The sequence below is a fragment of the Myodes glareolus genome, chromosome 14 (genome assembly GCF_982192425.1).
Source record: "Myodes glareolus chromosome 14, mMyoGla1.1, whole genome shotgun sequence".
NCBI lineage: Eukaryota > Metazoa > Chordata > Mammalia > Rodentia > Cricetidae > Myodes > Myodes glareolus.
In genome coordinates this window covers 38883295-38903778 of record NC_142039.1, presented here as the reverse complement: position 1 = coordinate 38903778, position 20484 = coordinate 38883295, and the positions used below count along the sequence as shown (strand labels likewise).

Below are 20484 nucleotides of genomic sequence, written 5' to 3'. Positions count from 1 at the left end.
GATGTCCTGCTATAAATAATCTCTGCCATCTCCTTTCGAAGTTTTGTGTTGTGATCAAAAGCTCAGCTCAGTAGTGGTGCTCCCCACATACTTCCTGGAGCCCTATTTCAGTGTGACACTGGCGACCTCAGAGCTTCCCTCCAGGGCTGTTCTTGAGGCTTTTTGAAGGTATTACAGACATTTTCATTTTGAAACAATTGCTAAAATAATATAAAATATAACAATATAAAAATAGGACAAAGATCTTCACACATTCTTTACATAGATTTTTCTAAATATGCAAACCTGTAATAATTATAATGATCAAACACAAAACCAACATGAGCACAAAGCTGTTGTCTAATCTAAATACATAACTTAAATGTCTCTGATGACTGCTTCTTGGTCTTGATCTAATTCACTGTACTTCGTTCTTAGGCCTCTTTAGTCTGCACGGATTGCTTTGTCTCTGCCTTTATGACCTTGACAAATTTGAATGCTACTGGCCAATTCTTTTTAAGTGGCTTTTAGTATTGGGTTTGTCTTAACATTTCCTCATGACTAAACTTGCGTTATACAATTATTTTGGCAAAAATACAATACTGGAAGCTCAGTTAGTTTAAGGTCCCAAACCTATTTTGTTCCAGAATAGAGATCATGGGACATCTAAAAATAAGGAGCCCTTGCGTGTGCAACTGAGTTCAGCTTAGTCTGCAGTATTATTTTTTTATAGTTCAATTATAGTTTGTCTCTTTATTCTTTCTTCTTTTTGATTTTATTCATTCCCAAGGAGACTAAGAGAACTGGCTCAGAAGTGTTGGGTTAAGGCATCTAATGCTGACAACCCAAGACAGAAAGATGACAGTTGTCAGGCCACAATCTAGAAAGGGAACAGTGTGGCATGGCTGAAAATGTGACCTTCAGAAGGAAACAGACATGGTTAAAAGTCTATCACTGAAGAGGTAATGGATCATGATATGTTATGTAACTTCTTTTAGCCCCATTTTCCTCATCTGCAGATGTAGCGTTGTCTTGTGGATTCACTGAGGACAAAGTATGTAGCTTTGAGCTGGCCCTTGATATTTGCCAGAATGTGTGCATGTAACAAAGTCACACCCAAACACCAGCCTCTAAGGATGGCCTGAAGAGTTGATCCTAGACTAATGGGCTCAGGTTCTGGGTAAAGCATCATTATCCAGGCTATGGGAAGAACTGGTCCTGGTCTCCATTCTGTGCAGTACGTCCTGTGTGGTGTTTCTGGCTCTAGAATCAGCCTTGATAGTGCTCTTGCTCATTGTGGAAGCACAGTCTTCCTGTCAGTATGTCTTATCACAAGGTGACTGTTGTCATGCCTGTTCTTATTAGAATGTGCCCCTCCAAAGCCACTGCCCACTTCTGCTGGTCACTCTGTGGTATCCAGGTGAAGAAGAACATCCTTCCTGTGCTCAGCTAATATAGGTTCTCATAATATTGAACTGGCCAAAGATGGATTCACAAGAGAAAATAAATAGATGTTTGTTATCATGTGCATTGCTCATGCACAGGCTGAGCGCTCAGGGATGAGTATGTTGAAAGGCTGGCTAGCACTTGGACTTATATATCTTCTTAGACTATAGATAGAGAGATTTTGGGAAAACAGTTATGGGAAAGGTGACCGGGAGAGACACAGTAAGCAGGGGCCGTTGCTCTGCTTTGTCTTGAACCAGTCTCAGATACTGTGATGGGACTAGAATGGCTGCAGAGACAGACCTGTTTTACCTGTGATGGAGCGTAGGGAGCTCCACAATGTACTGTCCTAGGGACTAGCTCCTTAGCTCTGTCTGACGACAGCAGATACAGTGCCACAACTGCTCATCTTCCAAGAGGAAAAGAAAGACGATTTTTTTTCTTTTTTAAAGCATAAATCCCCTTGAGTTTTAAGTGTCAGTGACAAAGAAGACAGAAACATGAGCTTCTGGGTGGGCGGTGCTTGCCAAGGTAGGGGGATCGTGAATCAGAGGTGAGCCGGGGTTGCTTAGTGAGACCTGATCTCTGAAAAACAAAACTAAGAAACAAAAAATAACAACCCCCAAGACAAAAAACAAAACAAAAACAACCAAGAAAGTATTTTGAAAAACAAAACATTCTAATTTATAATTTCAGAGTCTTAGAATGTGGATGAAGTTGAGATTAGTTTCCTTTAAAGCCCTAACTTTGCAGATAGAAATGGGGGCTTAAATTGAAGAAGTGACTCATTACAAAATTAGGTGAAGATGGGTTAGGATTTGGATGAGGTCAAATCATCTATCAATCTGCATCACACAAAGACCTTTTGAAGTCTTCTGGATTTGCTTCAGAGAATGGCATCCAAACAATAGAGTTAATGAAAGCCAGGGAATCACTGCTATGAATTTAGGGTTTGCCTCTGTCCTGGTTTTTCTCTGGAGGGGAGAGAAGAGTGAGTTGTCTTGTGTGTGGTTTATAGGCATGGTCCTGTGACCTATACTGATGGACACCCTGTCTGCTGGTGATGAGTCCCTGGAAGCAGGAGTAACAGCTCACTCTTGCCAGCTCTTCAGTCTGAGGGTTTATGTCAGAGACAGCTCCCCAGGGAAAGCCAGGGTGTAGACTAATCCCACAGAGAAGAATTTCAGAGCAGATCAATATTAAGGGTAAAAAAAGGATTTTGTTATTGTTGTTTTATTTAAGAAAAGGATAGAAGTGCGCACCCAAGAGTAGACAGGTGTCTATGGAGAAAGTGGTGTTAAATGTCCTAAAAAAATACATAAACAGTGTATGTGACTTTTGAATTTACATTGTTCAAAGTATAGAATGGCTATTTGAATTCAAAAGACTAAGTAAAATCATCTTGAGATATTTATTCTTAACTAATGGCTTTTCTTTTTAATTTTAAAATAAAACATGTTTATTTTTTGTTGTTACATCCCAAAGTTTCCCCTTCCTTCCCTTCTCTCAGAGCTTGGCAGGGAAAGGGACTCCTCCTCCACTGTTTTTCTTCAGACACAGGCAGGCAGGCCTCCTTAATGATTTTTTTCTTAATAAAGTAATTATAAAGTAGTTAGTGAGGTGTTTCTGTACAGGTTTATAGAAAGAAGTATTAATAATATAAAAACGTAGGTCAGGAAGGTCTAACAAATTCTTAGGGTTCATAGGTCTCACAAAATCAATATACATGTTTTGACGGTCAAAATGGCTTATAATTTGTGTGTGTGTGTGTGTGTTAGAGAGAAGGGGTAGGGTGTGGGGAGACGGAGGGAAGAAGAGACAGAGAGAGACAGAGAGACAGACAGAGAGAGACGGAGAGAGAGAGAGAGAGAGAGAGAGAGAGAGAGAGAGAGAGAGAGAGAGAGAGAGAGAGAAAGTTTTCTCAAAAACAGGAGTCTGGCCCTTGTAGGCAATTTGGTGAGCTATATAATAGGTCTTGATTTTTAGTCAGACAGTCACACCAGAGCCACCTGGTCTTTCTCCTGTGTCCTGTTCTTCTCATTTTTCCTGTATTTCACCTCAAGGGCAGTGGTGTGACAGGAGAACACAGTTCAGTGGTCACTCAATGGCTTCTGAGCTATCCCCATCACCTAGCTGCCAAGGACAGTTTCCCACTCTATGGGAAATCGCCTCTGTTGCTTCCCACCCCAACCCTACTTATCTGAACTCAGGGCCTCCTTCCTCATACTCTCTGATGAATTCTTTCTTCTGTGGATGGATTTTTCTTTGGGCTGCCAGCTCAAAAAAAAAAAAAAAGGCAGGGGATGGAATATTGTAGAATATTCCTTTATACTCTGTGAAGATGTTTAGTAAACCAATTAAACCCCACCACTCTACCCTTCCTTCTCTAGTCTCTTGCCTCTAAGACTTTTTACCTAGTCTTCCCAGCACTTTCTTTTTAAGTGCATTTCATTTTTAAACTTTTTCTGGTGTGTGTGTGTGTAAGTAGGGGTGTGGAGATCTCTGCTTCCACTGTTGGTTCCTCGAACTGAACTGAGAGTGTCAGGCTCCCATGCCAAGTGCTTATGTTGATGGTCATAGTCCGAGTTTCCCAGGCTGGCCTGACTATTGCCTTATCCCCTAGCTTCTCTAGGTCTCTTCCACTCTCTCCCATTCTTCTAAGGGTTTAACAAAGCCCAGAGGGAGGGACAGGCCAAGTGAAGTTTGTTCAGTGTGGAGTTTGTGGTGTTGGCAGAGAACATGAGAGGTGCATGACCAAATTAGCTTTGCAGCGAGGATCTCAGTGGGTGTGGGAGGCGGGTGAAGCTGCAAAAGCACACTTTAGCAGTTTACAGTCACCAGTAACTAATCTAGCCTCTTCCCAGGGATTCTGCTCTCCACTTTGTCTGTAGTGGGTGCCCAGGGAGGGAGCCCCCTTCCCTCTGTGGTGGGAAGCTTTATCCCAGGACAAAACGTGCCTTAAATATTTTAGCATTTCTGCAAACAAAACCTTCCAATCCAAGTGTTTACACAAAAGTTTTGCTAGATTTGCAAAAGCAAAATGAGGAAGACGGTCAGTGCAAAGAGTATGCCGAGCTTGTAAAATCTCACTTGGCATTCATAGCAGGGTCCATGAGCATCCCATAAATGCACAAATCTTTTCCTCTGTGGCCTGTGAGCTGTATAGTAGGCAATTGAGGGTCAGGACTAGGGTTTGTTTTTTTTTAAGGCAATGGAATCTTATTTATTTCAGAAAATGGCTTATGGATTTTTATTTACTTAAAAGTAAGTTTTACATCACCCCCATAAGTCCTTGTTAATTGCCAAATTGCTCTGTTTTTCTAAGTCTGACTACTTTTGATGCTTCACAGAAGACATTGCTTTGAGGTTCATGTGTTGGTGGGTTAGACAGGATTTTCTTCTCCCTAAAAAGGGAAATAGTGTTGTATTGCATTTAAACATCATATTTTTTCTATCCATTTCCATGTTGGTGGACATTTAGCCTTGTTCCACATCTAGACTGTTATGAATGGTGATGTAATGCTAGCATCTCTTTGAGATCCTGCTCTTAATTATCTCAGATAAATGTTTATGTGTGGGATTGATCAATCATACAGTAATTCAAGTTTTCATATTTAGAGGAGTTATCATGCTACCTTCTAAGATACTACCTTCTAAAATGGATAGAAGACTCTACATTCTCTCCAATAATACATGATTCTAATTTCTTCATGTCCTAGTCAATACTTGTCATTAGGTTTTTTTTGATATTGGTCATTTTCACAAGTATGAGGTGTTATCTCAGTACGGTTCCTGTCCTTGATATTAAAGCAGTTCTCAACATGTGGGTCATAACTATTTTGGCATTCTAAGACCCTTGGAAAACACAGATATTTACATTATAATTCATAACAGTAGCAAATTCATGTCATGGTCGGGGGTCATCACAACAAGAGGAAATGTATTGAAGAGCTGCAGCACTGTGAATGCTGAGAACCACTGTGCTAAAGGAAGAACATGGTGGTATTGTAGTTGTAAAAGACCGCTAGCCATGCTTTAGTCCTCCTTAAAGGTTAAAATTAACTTGAGAGCTTTTAGGTTAAAGAAAAAGTATTGGATAGGCAAATGCCTGCTTAGCAATGCTAACTAAGGTCAGTGTTGTACTTCCTGCCATGGATCTCAGAAGCCTTCTGTTTCCTGTCAATCAGGGAGCTCGACTTAAAGCAAGTGACCCTACCCTAAGCCCATGAAAGTTCAACTTCAGCACTGACAAAGAACCTGTGTGAAGGAGCAGTTGGCTCTCTTAGGTGTGGGTGAGGGCATGAAACTGGACAAGGAGACAGAGGGCCAGATCTCCTACTTTCTGCATCCTCTTAAGTCTTGATGACTAATGAACTCCCAGATTTGAAGAGTGGAGTATTATAGCACGGGTATGGCGGGTGGTTTAGGATGTCACAGTGTCTATGACAGCCTCCACCGCTGGGTACCAATTACCTCCTTAGCTAATGATTTAGTATTTGAGAGATGGGCTCTTTGCTGAAAACAGAGTGACATCTCAAGCTCAATTCTCCTCCAGTTTATTAAGTTTTTGCCTTCGGCATGATCCTGAGCTCAAGCAGCCAAGGCTATCCCACAGCCCCACCCCTGCTGGCCTCGGGATGCTCTGGGACTCGGTGCTTACTTCTCCCTTCTGCCTCCAGTGCCTGCAGAATGCTGAGGATTCTCTTTCTTCCCAGTCCTGGAAGGGAGCAACCCAAGGTCTTCCCACCCCAGTGACACCTTTCCTTGTCTGGCTCATCTCTCTGTTCTGAACCTTAGCTCCTGTTCTCAGTCTTAGACTTGCCATCGTTAGTTTCCGTCATTTCTCGATCCTCTCCCCTCCGAGTCTCTTCTTCACAGAGGGAGCCACTTTTGTTTCTAGGTGCATCTGCTGCCCCACTGCATTGCTCTTTCCTCCTGCCTGTCACTGTCTGTAGGGACCTGAGTGCCTATTTCAAGCATTGCGATCCCATCTCTGAGAAGCCCAGATCTTATCACTGACGTGTATCTTTTACATTTATTTGCTATGTTTGTTTGAGAATCTTTGACATTGAAAATGGGACTAATTTAAAACTACTGAATAAAGAATAGTACACATGGGGCTGACAGCAGCTGCTTCAGTGGTGTGCTGCTGATGAATGTTTAGGAAACTTTGTTTCTCGACCCTCCTGCTGCCCACCGCTCCACACCAAACCCTGTGATACTCAAATGCACTTATAGTATCTCTTTTATGTATGGTGGCCTGTCTGGGTCAAAAAGGCTCAAGTAGTAATAACAAGGCGGGAGGCTAGGGTTGCAGAAGTCAAGCCAAGTCCTCACTCCTACCACAGTGACGACTTTGAGTGTGATGTCTGTCCAAGAGAGAATGGAGTGAAGATGACCCATTCAAGCTAGCTTGTCATCCAGGCCACCCCAAGTAAGATTCTAGTATCACTTCCAGGGTTCCCATTTTATCCTTCAAGGAAAGATTTTGTAAGGTAACCAAAGGGTGGATCTGCTCTTTCTTCCCTGGATCTCACTTTTCATCTCTGACAGGTAAGGCAAGGGACGAGTCAGCAAAGGCAAGGGACGAGTCAGCACACAGCACTATGACCCTGCCCCTTATTGGCTACCTCTTTCCCTGTCTGTTTCAGAAGGTTGTAGTTAAAAGGGCCATTGCAGACCATCTCCCTTTCTGATTATAAGAAGATAGGGTAGGTCTGCTACTTCCTAAGCCTCACATCAAAGTATTATTCCCAGAATCATAGTGACCCCCACACTTCACACTCTTAAAGGCTCTGTACGCATTGGCAGACACTGAAAAGATCTTTTACATGACAGTCAAGATGAAAATAGGAGCTGTTTCTTTAATTTTTACTATACAATTTAAAAGAAGCTCTTTAATATTCCATTCAACTGTTTCTTTCCCCTTTTATCTTTCTTGCTGGTTCTGAAAAGTAAATGCAGCCATACATATGCAGAATGTGGAAAACTGACTTTTCCTATATCTAATAAAAACCTCTGGGAGTAATTGAAATAACTTGGTGTGGGCAGTCAGGTTACACGCTGCATAATATCAAAAGAAAATGCACAGCAAGGAAAAGCAACAGAAAATTAGAAAGGAGCTGGAGAATAAAACCAGGACTTTAGATAACAGGTGACTATAGGAAACTAAAAATACCCTTTTAGAATTATGTTCTTAGAAGATCTGATGAGAAGCATTATTCAAAGAAGCAATAATGTTAGACAAGGTGAACATTTGTATAATTCTGAGGAATGCAAATGGAAGAAAAAGAAATCTCCTCTCCAGCTCCTATTCACTGGACTGACAGAAGTGGAGACTTTGCACTGAATTCACGTGCATTTCTTTGTGATGACTCCCTCCTCTTACCTCTCTTTGCCTTTTGCTGTGGACAACCTGAATTTTAAAGGAATGTATGCTGATAAGACAGCAGAACGCACAAGGAGAACTGGTTACTCCTTGTTGCCGGAGCGCTCTGGAGTATCTCACTCTGGTCTTCATGGTTTTTTACAAAAGATTATCTGGTGTGAGAGAATTGTCTGTATTCTGTCAATCATATTTTAATAAAACGCTGATTGGCCAGGCAGGTAGTATAGGCGGGTCAACCAGACAGGAAGTAGAGGCGGGGCGATGAGAACAGGAATATTCTGGGAAGCAGGAAGCTCCCACCGCCACTCCTGCACAGACCACCGAAGAAGCAACATGTAAGTTGACAGCTGAAAAAGGTACCAAGCCATATGGCTAACATAGATAATGATAATGGGTTAAGATAAGTCATAAGAACTAATTAAGTAGCCTGACCTAATGGGCCAATCAGCTTTATAACTTATAGAGATCTCTCTGTGATTGATTTTCTCTGGGACTTGCTGGCTGTGGGGTACCAGGCGGGAACAGATACCCCAATAAGCCGGCCCCTCATATTACATATGGCACACAGACATAGATAACTGAATCCACAGAAAGCCTGAGAAAGCTTGGGAAAGAATATTTTCTTGGTAACAGCAATTTCTCAGGTCTGCTCTGCTTGCTAGAGGCAAGCAAGTGCCCTCATCTAAGAGAGGCTTCCTGACTCAACTTTAGCTGCAAAACCCTGCAGCTCATTAAGAGGTCTTGCCATGAAACACTTAAATGGTGTTGGTGAAAAGCTGAACACATGCTTTTTGGTTTTCAGCCGTAGCAGGAAAAAAGCTGTGCTGTTTTAAAATGCCAGCCGTCCTGCCAGGGCAAACTCTGACTCTTTCAGGCAGCCAATCTGACTGAGTGTGGTCTGTGAGCAGAATGCTGCAGCTTGCTTGCTGGCAAGGACCTTGAAACGCCATAGGGTTGTGGCAGTGAACACAGCTCTGGCTGGTACCTCAGCCACGAGGCTGAAAAGCTAAGTAATGGGCTGGATTCAGCTGTCAAAGCCACGGCTTTCATCCTCTCCTAAAAGACTTCTGTAGTCAGAAAAAGAGAGATATACAGTAAAGAGAGATTCAAAGAGGAAGAAAACCTCTAAATGGTTTACAGTGTGTTAAAAACATATGCAGGATAAAAGTTAAAGTTCTTAAAGTTAAAAAGAAAGAAAGAGAGTAGTTGGGTGTGGTGGTACACACCTTTAATCCCAATGCCTGGGAGGCAGAGGTATGTTGACTTCTGAGACTTCAAGGGGCAGAGGTAGATTGACCTCTGTGAGTTCAAGGTGTGGTAGTACACACCTTTAATCCCAATGCCTGGGAGGCAGAGACAAACAGATCTCTGTGAGTTCAAGGTGTGGTAGCACATGCCTTTTATCCCAGCACTGGGGAGACAGAGACAGACTGATCTCTGTGAGTTCAAGGACAGCCTGGTCTACAGAGTTATTCCAGAACAAAGATATATACAGAGAACCTGTCTCAGAAAGCCAAAAGTTAAAAGTAAAAATAAAAGAAATAGAGGTTGAAATAAAGCCACATAAAGATGAAAAATACATGGAGAATCTTGATACTGTATGTTATTATGCTCTCTTTGAATTGTTTGAGTGCTGAAGAAGGAGCAACAGCTGTTAAAAGACTTTTGTTTATAAATGCTGCTGAACTAATCCAAGATAGGTATTTTGAAAATACCTTGGCTTCAAAATTGAAGTCAAAAGGTATGTTACCTTGGAGAAGAGATTTTGCTTTTGTTTCCACAGAAAATGAGAGACTGTGGATTCATTCTGAGTTAAGAAAAATCCAGTTTGACAAAGGACGACCACCCGAGAAATCCCTGGTAGGAACAGATGGCCCGGATGTCTGAGTTCTACATCCAGAACAGGTTCAAGACTGCTGCCTGAGATGATCAAGACTCACAGGATACTCCAGTCAGGACTTGATTATAACTCTAAATTTTCTTTAGGTCCCCATAAGATCATCAGCGCCTCCAACCAGCAGGAAGTAGCCTGAAATACTACGCCCACATTCCCAACAAATGGACTACTGTTTTTCCTTTGTTTAAAAAAAAAGAGGGAAATGGTGTGGGAGAATTGTCTGTATTCTGTCAATCATATTTTAATAAAACGCTGATTGGCCACCCAGGCAGTATAGGCGGGAAAGCCAGACAGGAAGTAGGGGTGGAGCAAAGAGACTGGGAGTATTATGGAAGCAGAAGCTCCCTCCGCCATTCCTGCCCAGATCATGGAAGAGGCAACACGTGAGCTGACAGCTGCAAAAGGTACCAAGCCATATGGCTAACATAGATCAGAATAATGGGTTAAGATAAGTCATAAGAACTAATAAGTAGACTGAGCAAATTGTCCAATCAGCTTTATAACTTATAGAGATCTCTTGTGTGATTTTTCTCTGAGACTAAACAGCTTGGGGGCCGGGCAGGACAGAAATCCGAACAAGCCGGTCCTCATGTTACAATCATCAGATTTTTGGGTGGACAAGTAAAGTGATGTTGACATATCTGGGTCTTGAGAAAGAGAGGAATGTTGACTCTGAAGTCACACACACACAGGACAATTGCACTGTGCATGTCTGAAGAGTCTGACTTCTTATCACTGTAAGAAGCAAGGTTTACCTGTGAGCCCCACTTGCCCAAGGACAACAAGGTAGCTTCCTGGAATGCTGGGAGCTATAGTGCTTGGGAAATAACAAGACACACGATTTCACTCCTAAACAAGTTTGTTTGAACCAACCAGATGTGCTTGATCACATGTAGGCAGGAGGTACATAGGCAGGGAATATATCAGGATGTATGTTTGTCCTTGATTGGACCTGATGAAAAATGCAGTAAATTATGGGCTTTGTATTTTTAAACTTCTACAAAAAGTGACTCATGATCATTCTCTAGGAACCCAGGGGTGGGCCTGGCCAGAGTCCATCTCCCTGGCCAGTATTTAATTACAATTTGCTTCAAATTTGGATAAGAATTGTATAACTGTTTTCTCTCTTGTAGATTTTGGGATTAACAATCACCCTGCCTTAAGTGCATACCTTTATCCCATTACTCTTTCTAGACTAGATTTCTTTCTAGGGTTTTGTTTTTGTTTTTTGTTTTATCTAAAAAATAGGTCTTTTCAGAAAAGTAGAGTTGGAGGGAAGAAAGCAATAATTATTTAAAATTTCACAAACAACAATCTTAGGGCATGTTCTACCAATCTTTCTTCTTAGATACAGTGCTTTCCCATTTGTTTTTAAAATGTGGTAAAAAAAACACTATAATATCCAATTTCACGGTACAATTTTCTTTCGTCTATATTTTATCTTTTCAGTTTAAAAACCAGACTATTAGACATAATTTCCTAAAGATGAAAAATATACCATAGAAATGAGCTTCTGCTTTTTTTCCAGTCTGTATTCGAAGCAAGCCTCTGTGGCACTGAGGGCTCTTTGAGTTTCTCACTAAAGCAGAGGAGTATAGGAAAGGGCATGTATCTGTGGGGAGTCACAGGCAGCTTCCATGTGCATTGTCCACTCCTTACTGGTTGTGTTTCTGTGTAGAGCAAGGATAACCTTTCTCTATAGATCATGGTAGATCACAGGATAGTGGAGGAATGGCCTTCATTGGTGTCTGGTGGCATTAAACAAGGTGGGCAGAAGTTTTAAGCATGTAACTTGCTATCTTTGTGACCTGGGACAAAGCTCTTGACCTGTCCATAGCTCCTTTTTCTAAGCTGTAGCAGTGTAGATAGCTTCATACCTTCCCCATTCTGAGAAAAATGTTTTAACATGTTGGGTAATTAAGCTGAGTGCTGTAGTCAATGAGTACATTGTAAGTTTTCTTCCCCATCTCTACCATAACATTCCCAGAGTGACTGTAATCAATGCTATCTTAGTTCTGTGGAAATATAATAATACTTGCTGTCAGTGTTTATTGTGGAACAGATTTACTAAAGATATACATATATACTGAAATATGTTTTTCCACATTTGGTGGGAGCTCAGTAAATGCCAGCTACTATTAACCAGTTAAAACATCTTTGTTATTCTTAGAAAAGTAGTATATTCATTTCATGTAGAATACTTATTTTAGGAAATACATTATTTGTAGGTAACACAGTTAGTTAACATCCATGCTTCTTGGACACTTTCTTCACATCTTTATCCAATGAGAGGTGGTAACTCATGGCATTTGCTAGGCTGTGGCTTATTAAGCAAGGGTATTATGGACATCGTGAAGCAGTATGCCATCTCACATGAGTAAAGCTTAATCCTCAGACCTCTGCAGAAATGTGGGAGAACACTCTAATGTGGGCAGAGCAGAGCTTTGGCAGTGACCTTGATTTGCCCTTGCTTAACTAAGGCACATTTAGCTCACACTTTTTGAGCTGTGTGTCCCTGCATTTGGCTGAGAATTACTAGAACTGTTTTCACTGTTGGGTGACTGATCTGACCTTCATATTTCCTTGTCTTCAACCTGTTCTCCTTTTGTGTTTGCAAATGGCTGAAAGACCAGAACACTGCTCAGAGAGGGCCGTGTTGGCAGAAGGGGGACTTCACTGTGTTCTGGCTGTCTAATGCTAAATTTTGTGATACGTCCCAAATAAAGGCAATTCTTGCAGGTGCTTTGTGAAGACATGGAGTAACAGGCTACGCACCATTTCTCGAGATACTCTGGTAGTCCCTGTGATTGCAACGGTTTCTTTTCCTCAAACGATGGTAAATGGATTTTTCTTCAATTCTGAAACAAATACATAAGAATATATTTAATATTAAGATACTTGATGGCATTTAAAGGAGCATGTCTATGTGATGATTTTAGAAGAGCAATAAAAATGGACTCAGCAAATCCAAGCATCACTGACATAGTTTCTTTACACCGTGAATGTATTGTTCGGTGTCCTGTGACACAGGGCACACCCGTATGGAAAGGGTCTTGTTGGTGACATCAAAATTTTGCTTTTATATGGAGCCCAGCAAGGCCACACTTTTCTAATGTTTCTACCAAGAGTTGCTGCAATTTTGTCAGCAGTCATTGGCCTTTATCATTCTGTTATCTAAAAGTGGAGCAATTCCCTTTCTTGGCTGTTGCAAGGCTGCGGAAGCTGCTTTTGCCTGGAGGTCTGCTCTCTTCTGTACATATGTGTGCTGCAGAGCTTGTGGAAGCCCTCATGTCCACATGAAATGATGACTCTATTCCCTGCTTCCCTTGTGCCCACGTTGTCTGTCACTAGTGCCTAGATGATGCAATAGAACTAGAAGTGTACAGTGGCAATTTCTAGTAATATTTGTTAGGGAACACTTGAAAGATAACTCTTGCTCTTTCTCTCTTTATTCTCTACCTCCATTCTGCTGCTAACAATAGGAATATTACGGTCTTGGACTGTGGAGCTAAAGACCTATCTTGAAAAGGTGGAGGGGTAAGCTGGGGGAGCCTGTGCCCCCAGGGAGGCTGGGTGGAGCTGAACTTCAATACCAGTCCTAGATTGCATGTCTCTGAGCTTTTCTGTATGAGGAAAGTAAACTCATGATTTATCTTCAAGCCATATGTTAAGTCTCTCTAACTGGGAGCTAAATCTAATATTAATGGATACATGGCTTGGAGACAAATTTGACACCTGTATTGGGTTATAATTATAGACATTTCAAGCAATTTTTTTTGCTCCCTTTTGTATTATCTATTTTATTTTGCCAAGATTTTAATTTAATTTGAACATAATTTAATGTTATGTTGCCTGTACTTTTATAGACTTTCTAAAATTCTTTTTGAAACAAGACTATATATAAACTAATGAATGATAATTTAACTGATAAATATTCCATTACTATTAACAATGCATCTTCATTTTCATAAATTCATATTTAACAGCCTTATATACAATCACCCTTTATTTTCAATCATTATGGAAATTATACTCATTGTATTACAGTCCTTGACAACTGCCTCAGATCCTTCAGAAATGTAAGTATGAATCATGGACTTTCAGGATGCATTGGAAGTATCACTTGGGAAGACTTACAAACAATACTTCTTGAACTATTCAAAGAAAGAAAGAAAGGAAAGAAGGAAGGAAGAAAAAAAAGAAAGAACAGAACAAGCAGTCCCAAACTCTTATGAAGCCAGTTTTACACACACACACACACACACACACACACACACACACACACACACACACACACAAAACCGGTAAAGGCACTGCCTCCTCATCTCCCATCAAAAATAAAAACACAACAAAAAACAAAGAACAACAGCAACAAAATTCAATCACTACTACCACCACCACCACCAGCAACAACAAAAAAATCAAAACAACTACAACAACAGAAAGCCCTCTTTAAATTACAGGTCAATATTTCTGATGAGCATTTATTAAACAGTGCTCAAGAGAAACTTGCAACTTGAATACAAACATGTATCAGATATATATTTAGTATGACCAAGCCAGTTTTATCCTGGAATTGTAGGAATGGTTCAACACACTAAAATCACTAAATGTAATAAACCTCAAAGAGGACTGAAAGACAAAAATCATATGATCATCTCATCAGCTGTAGAAAAAGCCTTTGGCATGCCAGGTGGTGGTGGCACATGCCTTTAATCCCAGCATTCGGGAGGCAGAGGCAGGCAGATCTCTGTGAGTTCAAGGCCAGCCTGGTCTACAAGACCTAGTTCCAGGACAGGTCCCAAAAGCTACAGAGAAACCCTGTCTCGAAAACCAAAAAATAATAATAAAAAATTGTTAACTTAACATCAGACAGAGGTCTAATCTCCAAGATATACAAAGAACTCAAGAAATTGGTCACCAAAAGAACATATAATCCAATAAAAAAAATGGAGTACAGATCTAAACAGAGAACTCTCAACAGAGGAATCTAAAATGTCTGAAAGACACTTAAGGAAATGCTCAACATCCTTAGTCATCAGAGAAATGCAAATCAAAACAACTCTGATATCCCATCTTACACCTGTAAAAATGGCCAAGATCAAAAACACTGATGACAACTTATGCTGGAGAGGTTGTGGGGAAAAGGGAACACTTCTGCATTGCTGGTGGACAACCCCTTTGGATGTCAGTGTGGCGATTTCTCAGAAAATTGGGAAACAACCTTCCTCCAGACCCAGTAATATCACTTTTGGGTATATATACAAAGGAAGTTCAATCGTGACACAAGGACATGTGCTCAAATATTTTCATAGCAGCATTGTTTGTCATAGCCAGAACCTGGAAAAACCTAAATGCCCCTTGGTCAAAGAATGGATAAGGAAAATGTGGTACATTTACACAATGGAGTACTACAGAGCAGAAAAAAAAACAACATCTTGAATTTTGCATAAAAATGGATAGGGCTAGAAAACATTATTTTGAGGGAGGTAACCCAGACATAGAAAGACAATTATCACATGTACTCACTCATAGGTGTTTTTTAAACATAAAGCAAAGAAAACCAGCCTACAAACCACAATCCCAGAGAACTTAGACAACAATGAGGACACTAAGAGAGACTTACATAGATCCAATCTACATGGAAAATAGAAAGTAGTAAAAGACAAGATCTCCTGAATAAATTGGGAGCATGGGGACCTTGGGGGAGGGTTGAAGGGGGGAGGGTTGAAGGGGGGAGGGAAGAGTCAAGGAGGGAGGGGAGCAAAGAAAAATGTAGAGCTCAATAAAAAGAAAAAAAGAAAAGAAAAAGCCTTTGACAAAATCCATTATGCCTTCATGATAAGAATCCTAGAGAGAGTAGGACTGGAAGGAAATATTTCTCAACACAGCAAAAGACATATGTGACAAGCCTATAGCCAATATCATCCTTAATGACAAAACACTCAAGCAATCTCACTGAAATCAGAAAACAGACAGTACTGTCCACTATGCTGGAAGTTTTCAATATTGCCCTCAAAGCACTGCCTGGAGCAAAAGGACAAGTGAAGAAAATTCAAGGAATGCAAATAGGAGAAGTCACACTGTCCCTCTCTTCAGATGACATGATATTATTCCTAAGAGATCACAAAAATTTTTACCAGAAAGGTTCTACAGAATGTACCCAATTTTATGAACCTAGCAAGGCACAGAATTCACTTACACAAATCAACAGTTTTTCTATACCAACAACAAATGTACAGAGAATGAGATCATGGACATGGTTTAATTACAATACCCTCATATATCTAGGAATGAACCTAATAAGGAAGGCAAAAGACCTCTCCAATGACGACTTTAATTATCTGATGAAAGAGATAAAGACACTAGAAAATGGAAAGACATCCTATGTTCAGGAATTGATAGAATTAATATTGTGGAAATTACCATTTTACCAAAGTTCATTGCAATGCCAATAAAAATTCCAATTTCATTCTTCATAGAAAGAGAAAAAAACCATACTAAATTTATACGGAACCACAAAAGACCACAGATAGTGAAAACAATCCTGAGCCAAAGGAATGATGCTTCCAATTCCATATCTCAAGATACATTACCGAGCCTTTATTAAAAACAAAACAAAAAAAGAAACAATATGGTACTGGCACCAAAGCAGACATATAGACAATGAGGCAAAATAAAAGACCTAAACAAGAGTATGCATAACTGCAGGCTCTTAATATGTGACTAAGATGCCAAACACACACTGGAGAAAAGATGGCATCTTCAGAAAATGGTGATGGGAAAGATGGATGTCCACATGACAAGAATGAAATCAGACCCATATCTATCACCTTGTACAAAAATTAACACCAAATAGATCAAAATCTTAAATGAGAAAACTGAAACATTGAAGCCACCAAATGATAAATATAGGCAGGCCGGGTGGTGGTGGCTCATGCCCTCGATCCCAGAACACGGAAGGCAGAGGCAGGTGGATCTCTGTGAGTTAGAGGCCAACCTGGTTTACAGAGTGAGTTCCAGGACTGGCTCCAAAGCTACACAGAGAAACCCTGTCTTGAAAAACAAGCAAGCAAACAAACAAAACCAAACAAATTATAGGCAATACCCTTCAGGAGACAGGTATAGGAAAAGACTTTCTGAATAAGACCTCATTAACTCAGAAATTGAGGCCAAGAATTGACAAATGAAAACTTTGAAAACTAAAAAGCTTGAGGACAACCAAGGTAACAATCAAGAGAAAAAGAAACCCAGAGAATTGGAGATAAGCTATGAGCTGCACATTAAACAGAGGATTAATAATAAAAATATACATGAAATTGGAAAAAACAAACAAACAAATAATACAACTCAAACCAGAGTGACCTACTCAAAAAATGGGCTTGGAATCCAAACACAGAGTTTTGAAAAGAAGACATAAAAATGTCTAAGAAATATCTTTGAATTTTTCATTGTTCTTAGCAATTAGGGACATGTAAATCAAAACAACTTTGAGAGGTCATCTTACATCAGTCAGAATGACAAAGACCAACCAAGCAACAGAGAGTAAGTGCTAGAGAAGGTGCGGGTGAAGTGATGGACAGCAGACTGGTCCACCCACTCAGGAAAGCAATGTGAAGAACTTTCAAAAACTTACAAATAAACCTACTATATAACCCAGTTAATCAACCCCTCAGTACATTCCTAGGGGACTTGATATCTCATTCCACACATACTTGCCCAGCTATGCTGCTGCTCTATTTACGAAAACTTAGAAGTAGAAACAACTAAAATGTCCTTCAGTTGATGAATGGTTAATAAAAATGTGGTACATAAACACTATGAAATATTATTTACTTGTAAAGAAAACTGAAAGTTTTAGGTAAATGGATGAAACTAGAAAAAAAAGCACATTGAGTGAGGTGACCAAGGCCCAGAAAGACAAACATTATTTATTCTCTTCCATCCGAAGGAGTATACATCCTGGAGTGACTGCAGACACCCGAAAAGTATAAGGGGACTATGTATTGGGAGAGTGATAGGGAGGGAAATAGCAAGGTACAACTGATTTGAAAGAGCATTTAGGGGAAATGGGGGCAGTACTTTAGTTGGGGGAGGGGAGGGAGATGAATACAGAAGGAGGATAAAATAACAGTAAGGATATCTAAAAAAGTCATATTACTATCCACCTAGAATTAGATATAATACATATAAATTTGTTTCTACCTGAAGAGTGTGTGTGTGTGTGTGTGTGTGTGTGTGTGTGTGTGTGTGTGTGTGTTAAATGAAATAATCCACCAGGGCTGACAATTCTCCCCCTAACCCAAACACTAGGCAGAAGATCTCTTTTGAGTTATATGTCAAGGTTGTCCAAGAGACTCCCAAAATATTGTAGGCTATTACTGTAACTTTTGGTTATATCCCAGAGGGCAAAGGTAAGTCTTTATTGATGAAGACACATATTTTTCAGACATGGGATCCAGATGACCTGAGCCAGATCTGACTTTAAAGTCTCTTCCATGAATATCAGCTTTTGTGGTACCAGAAATTGCCCTATAATCTTCCAAGTAAGGGAATCAACCAATACTCCTACCCAACTATGATGTATATGAGCCACAACAATGACCAGTATGACATGATAACTTTAAAGGAAAAACAGTGGCATACATAACTTGGTGGTAACCACAACTCTCTAAGGTCTTTTAATGTCTGCTTAACCTGAGAGAAACTGTACCTGGTAGAGAAACACAGGGTAGTGAAATCATAGATTTAGAAACTTGGAATGTCACTTTATCCAAACTGTTTTGAAGTTTTTGGACATCATGTTTTGTGAGTATTTCTTTACATTTACAATATCAGACATAAAACGACCTTTCAACCAAGAGATTCATGTTTGCAGTCTGAGATATATTCTTGAACTACTTCTAGATGATATTCCCATCTCCTTCTGTCCCTCCTATAATTATCATTTAGATAATGGCTCATCTGAATTGTTCTTCCAATTGCCCTAGTTTTTTTTCTGCCCCATTTTTATTTCTTTGCATTTTTTTTCATTTTTAAGGACAATATTCTTAACTTCATCTTTCAACCCTACTATAAAACAATGTTTGCCAGCATAATTTAGAAACAGTTTGGTCACTGAATAGTTATTTAATTTTATATGTTCTCATTTTAGTATTGTAACATCTTATCTTTCTGAAGATGTTAATTGTAGTTATTTTTCTAAGTACGCTAGTAAAGTCCTTTTTGAAACAAACAAAATGGGGAGTGGATCTTAGAGAAGGGGGAGGCAGGGGGTTAGCTGGGAAGAATGGAGGGAGGGAAAACTGTGGTCAGAATGTATTGTATGAGAAAAGAATCTATTGCTAATTTAAAAAGGTGTTCTGGTGTGAGAAATATAATACCAGATATATTTGATATATAAAATTACTGCTTGTTTCTCTAGAGTACCTGGGTTCAGTTTCTAGTATGCATATAGTTAGCATTACAACCTTTTTGTAATTCCGGTTCCAGGGAATCTGATGCCCTTTTCTGGACTCTCTATGCACTGCTGTTAGACAGCACACAGACATATATACAGGCAAAATACCCACACATGATATAAAAGTTTTAAAATGTCAAAATATAAAAATAAAAGAAGGCTTTGCCGTTTACTCTTCCTCCCCTTTTCTCTTTTCTTCCATGTCTGAAGTTTTGTCAGATGTCTGATGATCTTGGGTTGTTTAGTTCTATTGGAACAGTGGAGCCTCCTGCATACTGGTCAACTGGGAATGGCTGCCAAATGTGCTGACTCTGTCTGGTTTTTGGCTGTAGGATGAACTGGCTTGGTCTGAGGAACTCTCTGTATTAGGTTGGTCAATGCATATATCTGTGAGCTATTGTCTTAATTAACTGATATAGGAAGACTCAGCCACCTCAGCCACTGTGGGTGGCACTATTCTTTAGACAGAAGGTCTCAAACTGTTTTAAGAGAAAACAAACAAGGCCCGCCCCACAGGCAATGGTTTCTCTCTGCTCTTGACTGTAAGTGTGGAGTAACAAGCCTCTCCCAGTTCTTGTCACCCCGTTTTTCCCACAGTGGGGGACAGTAACCTGGAACTGTCAGCAAACCCTTTCTCCCCTAAGTGCCTTGTTGCTGGGGTCCTTTATCACAGCTCTAGAGATGAAACTAGAACGCTGGCTCTTAGTGGCTTTGGGTCTGTCCTCAAGGCCTGCATACATTGCTTGGGAAGGTTTGTCTGGCGTGTAGTCATGAGATTATAGCTAGACTGCAGACACCAGGGTGGAGTGGAGAAGAATTCCCCTGGTCCAGAGGCCCTGGACCATAGCCTCTCTGAAGGACAAAGCTCCGGTCTTCTCCCGGCTAGCACAGTTGCCCACCTGTGTAGAGTTAAGGGATTATAAAAGCTACATTTTCAGTCACCTGAACACCAATATTGCTGTTTTTCGCTTTCACCTCCCTTTTTACAGGCACCCTGTATAGATAATCCTCCAGTCCGAGGAGTTTTACAGTGTAAACCGAGGTTGCTGGCTGACATTCCCTCTCACCAACTTGGGACGCAAGGCTTCTGAGTCAGCCCCCTGTTTGTTGTGTTTCCTTCTGACTGCCAACAGTCTATGGCTGTTGATTCTCCCCTCTCTTTTTGCCCTTGTGGATGAATTCATTTACTGTTCGTGGTGTAAAGCTTCTCGGGGAGAGAAGAACGTACTTGTTTTCGAGCTGCTTGCTCAGCCAGAAGCCTCAAATGAACACTGTGTGGTTAATGCCCTCTGCTTGGACTGCTTTATTCTGTTT

The 20484-nt window shown here is 40.4% G+C and overlaps 1 protein-coding gene across 1 annotated transcript in view; it reads right to left on the bottom strand.

The window, feature by feature from the left end:
• The window catches only part of Aoah (acyloxyacyl hydrolase), a 196278-nt gene that overhangs the window by 37845 nt on the left and 137949 nt on the right, over positions 1 to 20484 (bottom strand). Inside the window, exon 13 of the mRNA XM_087896443.1 lies at positions 12486 to 12568. Coding sequence (XP_087752569.1) covers positions 12486 to 12568 — 83 coding nt within the window. The remainder of the gene's footprint in view (positions 1 to 12485; positions 12569 to 20484) is intronic.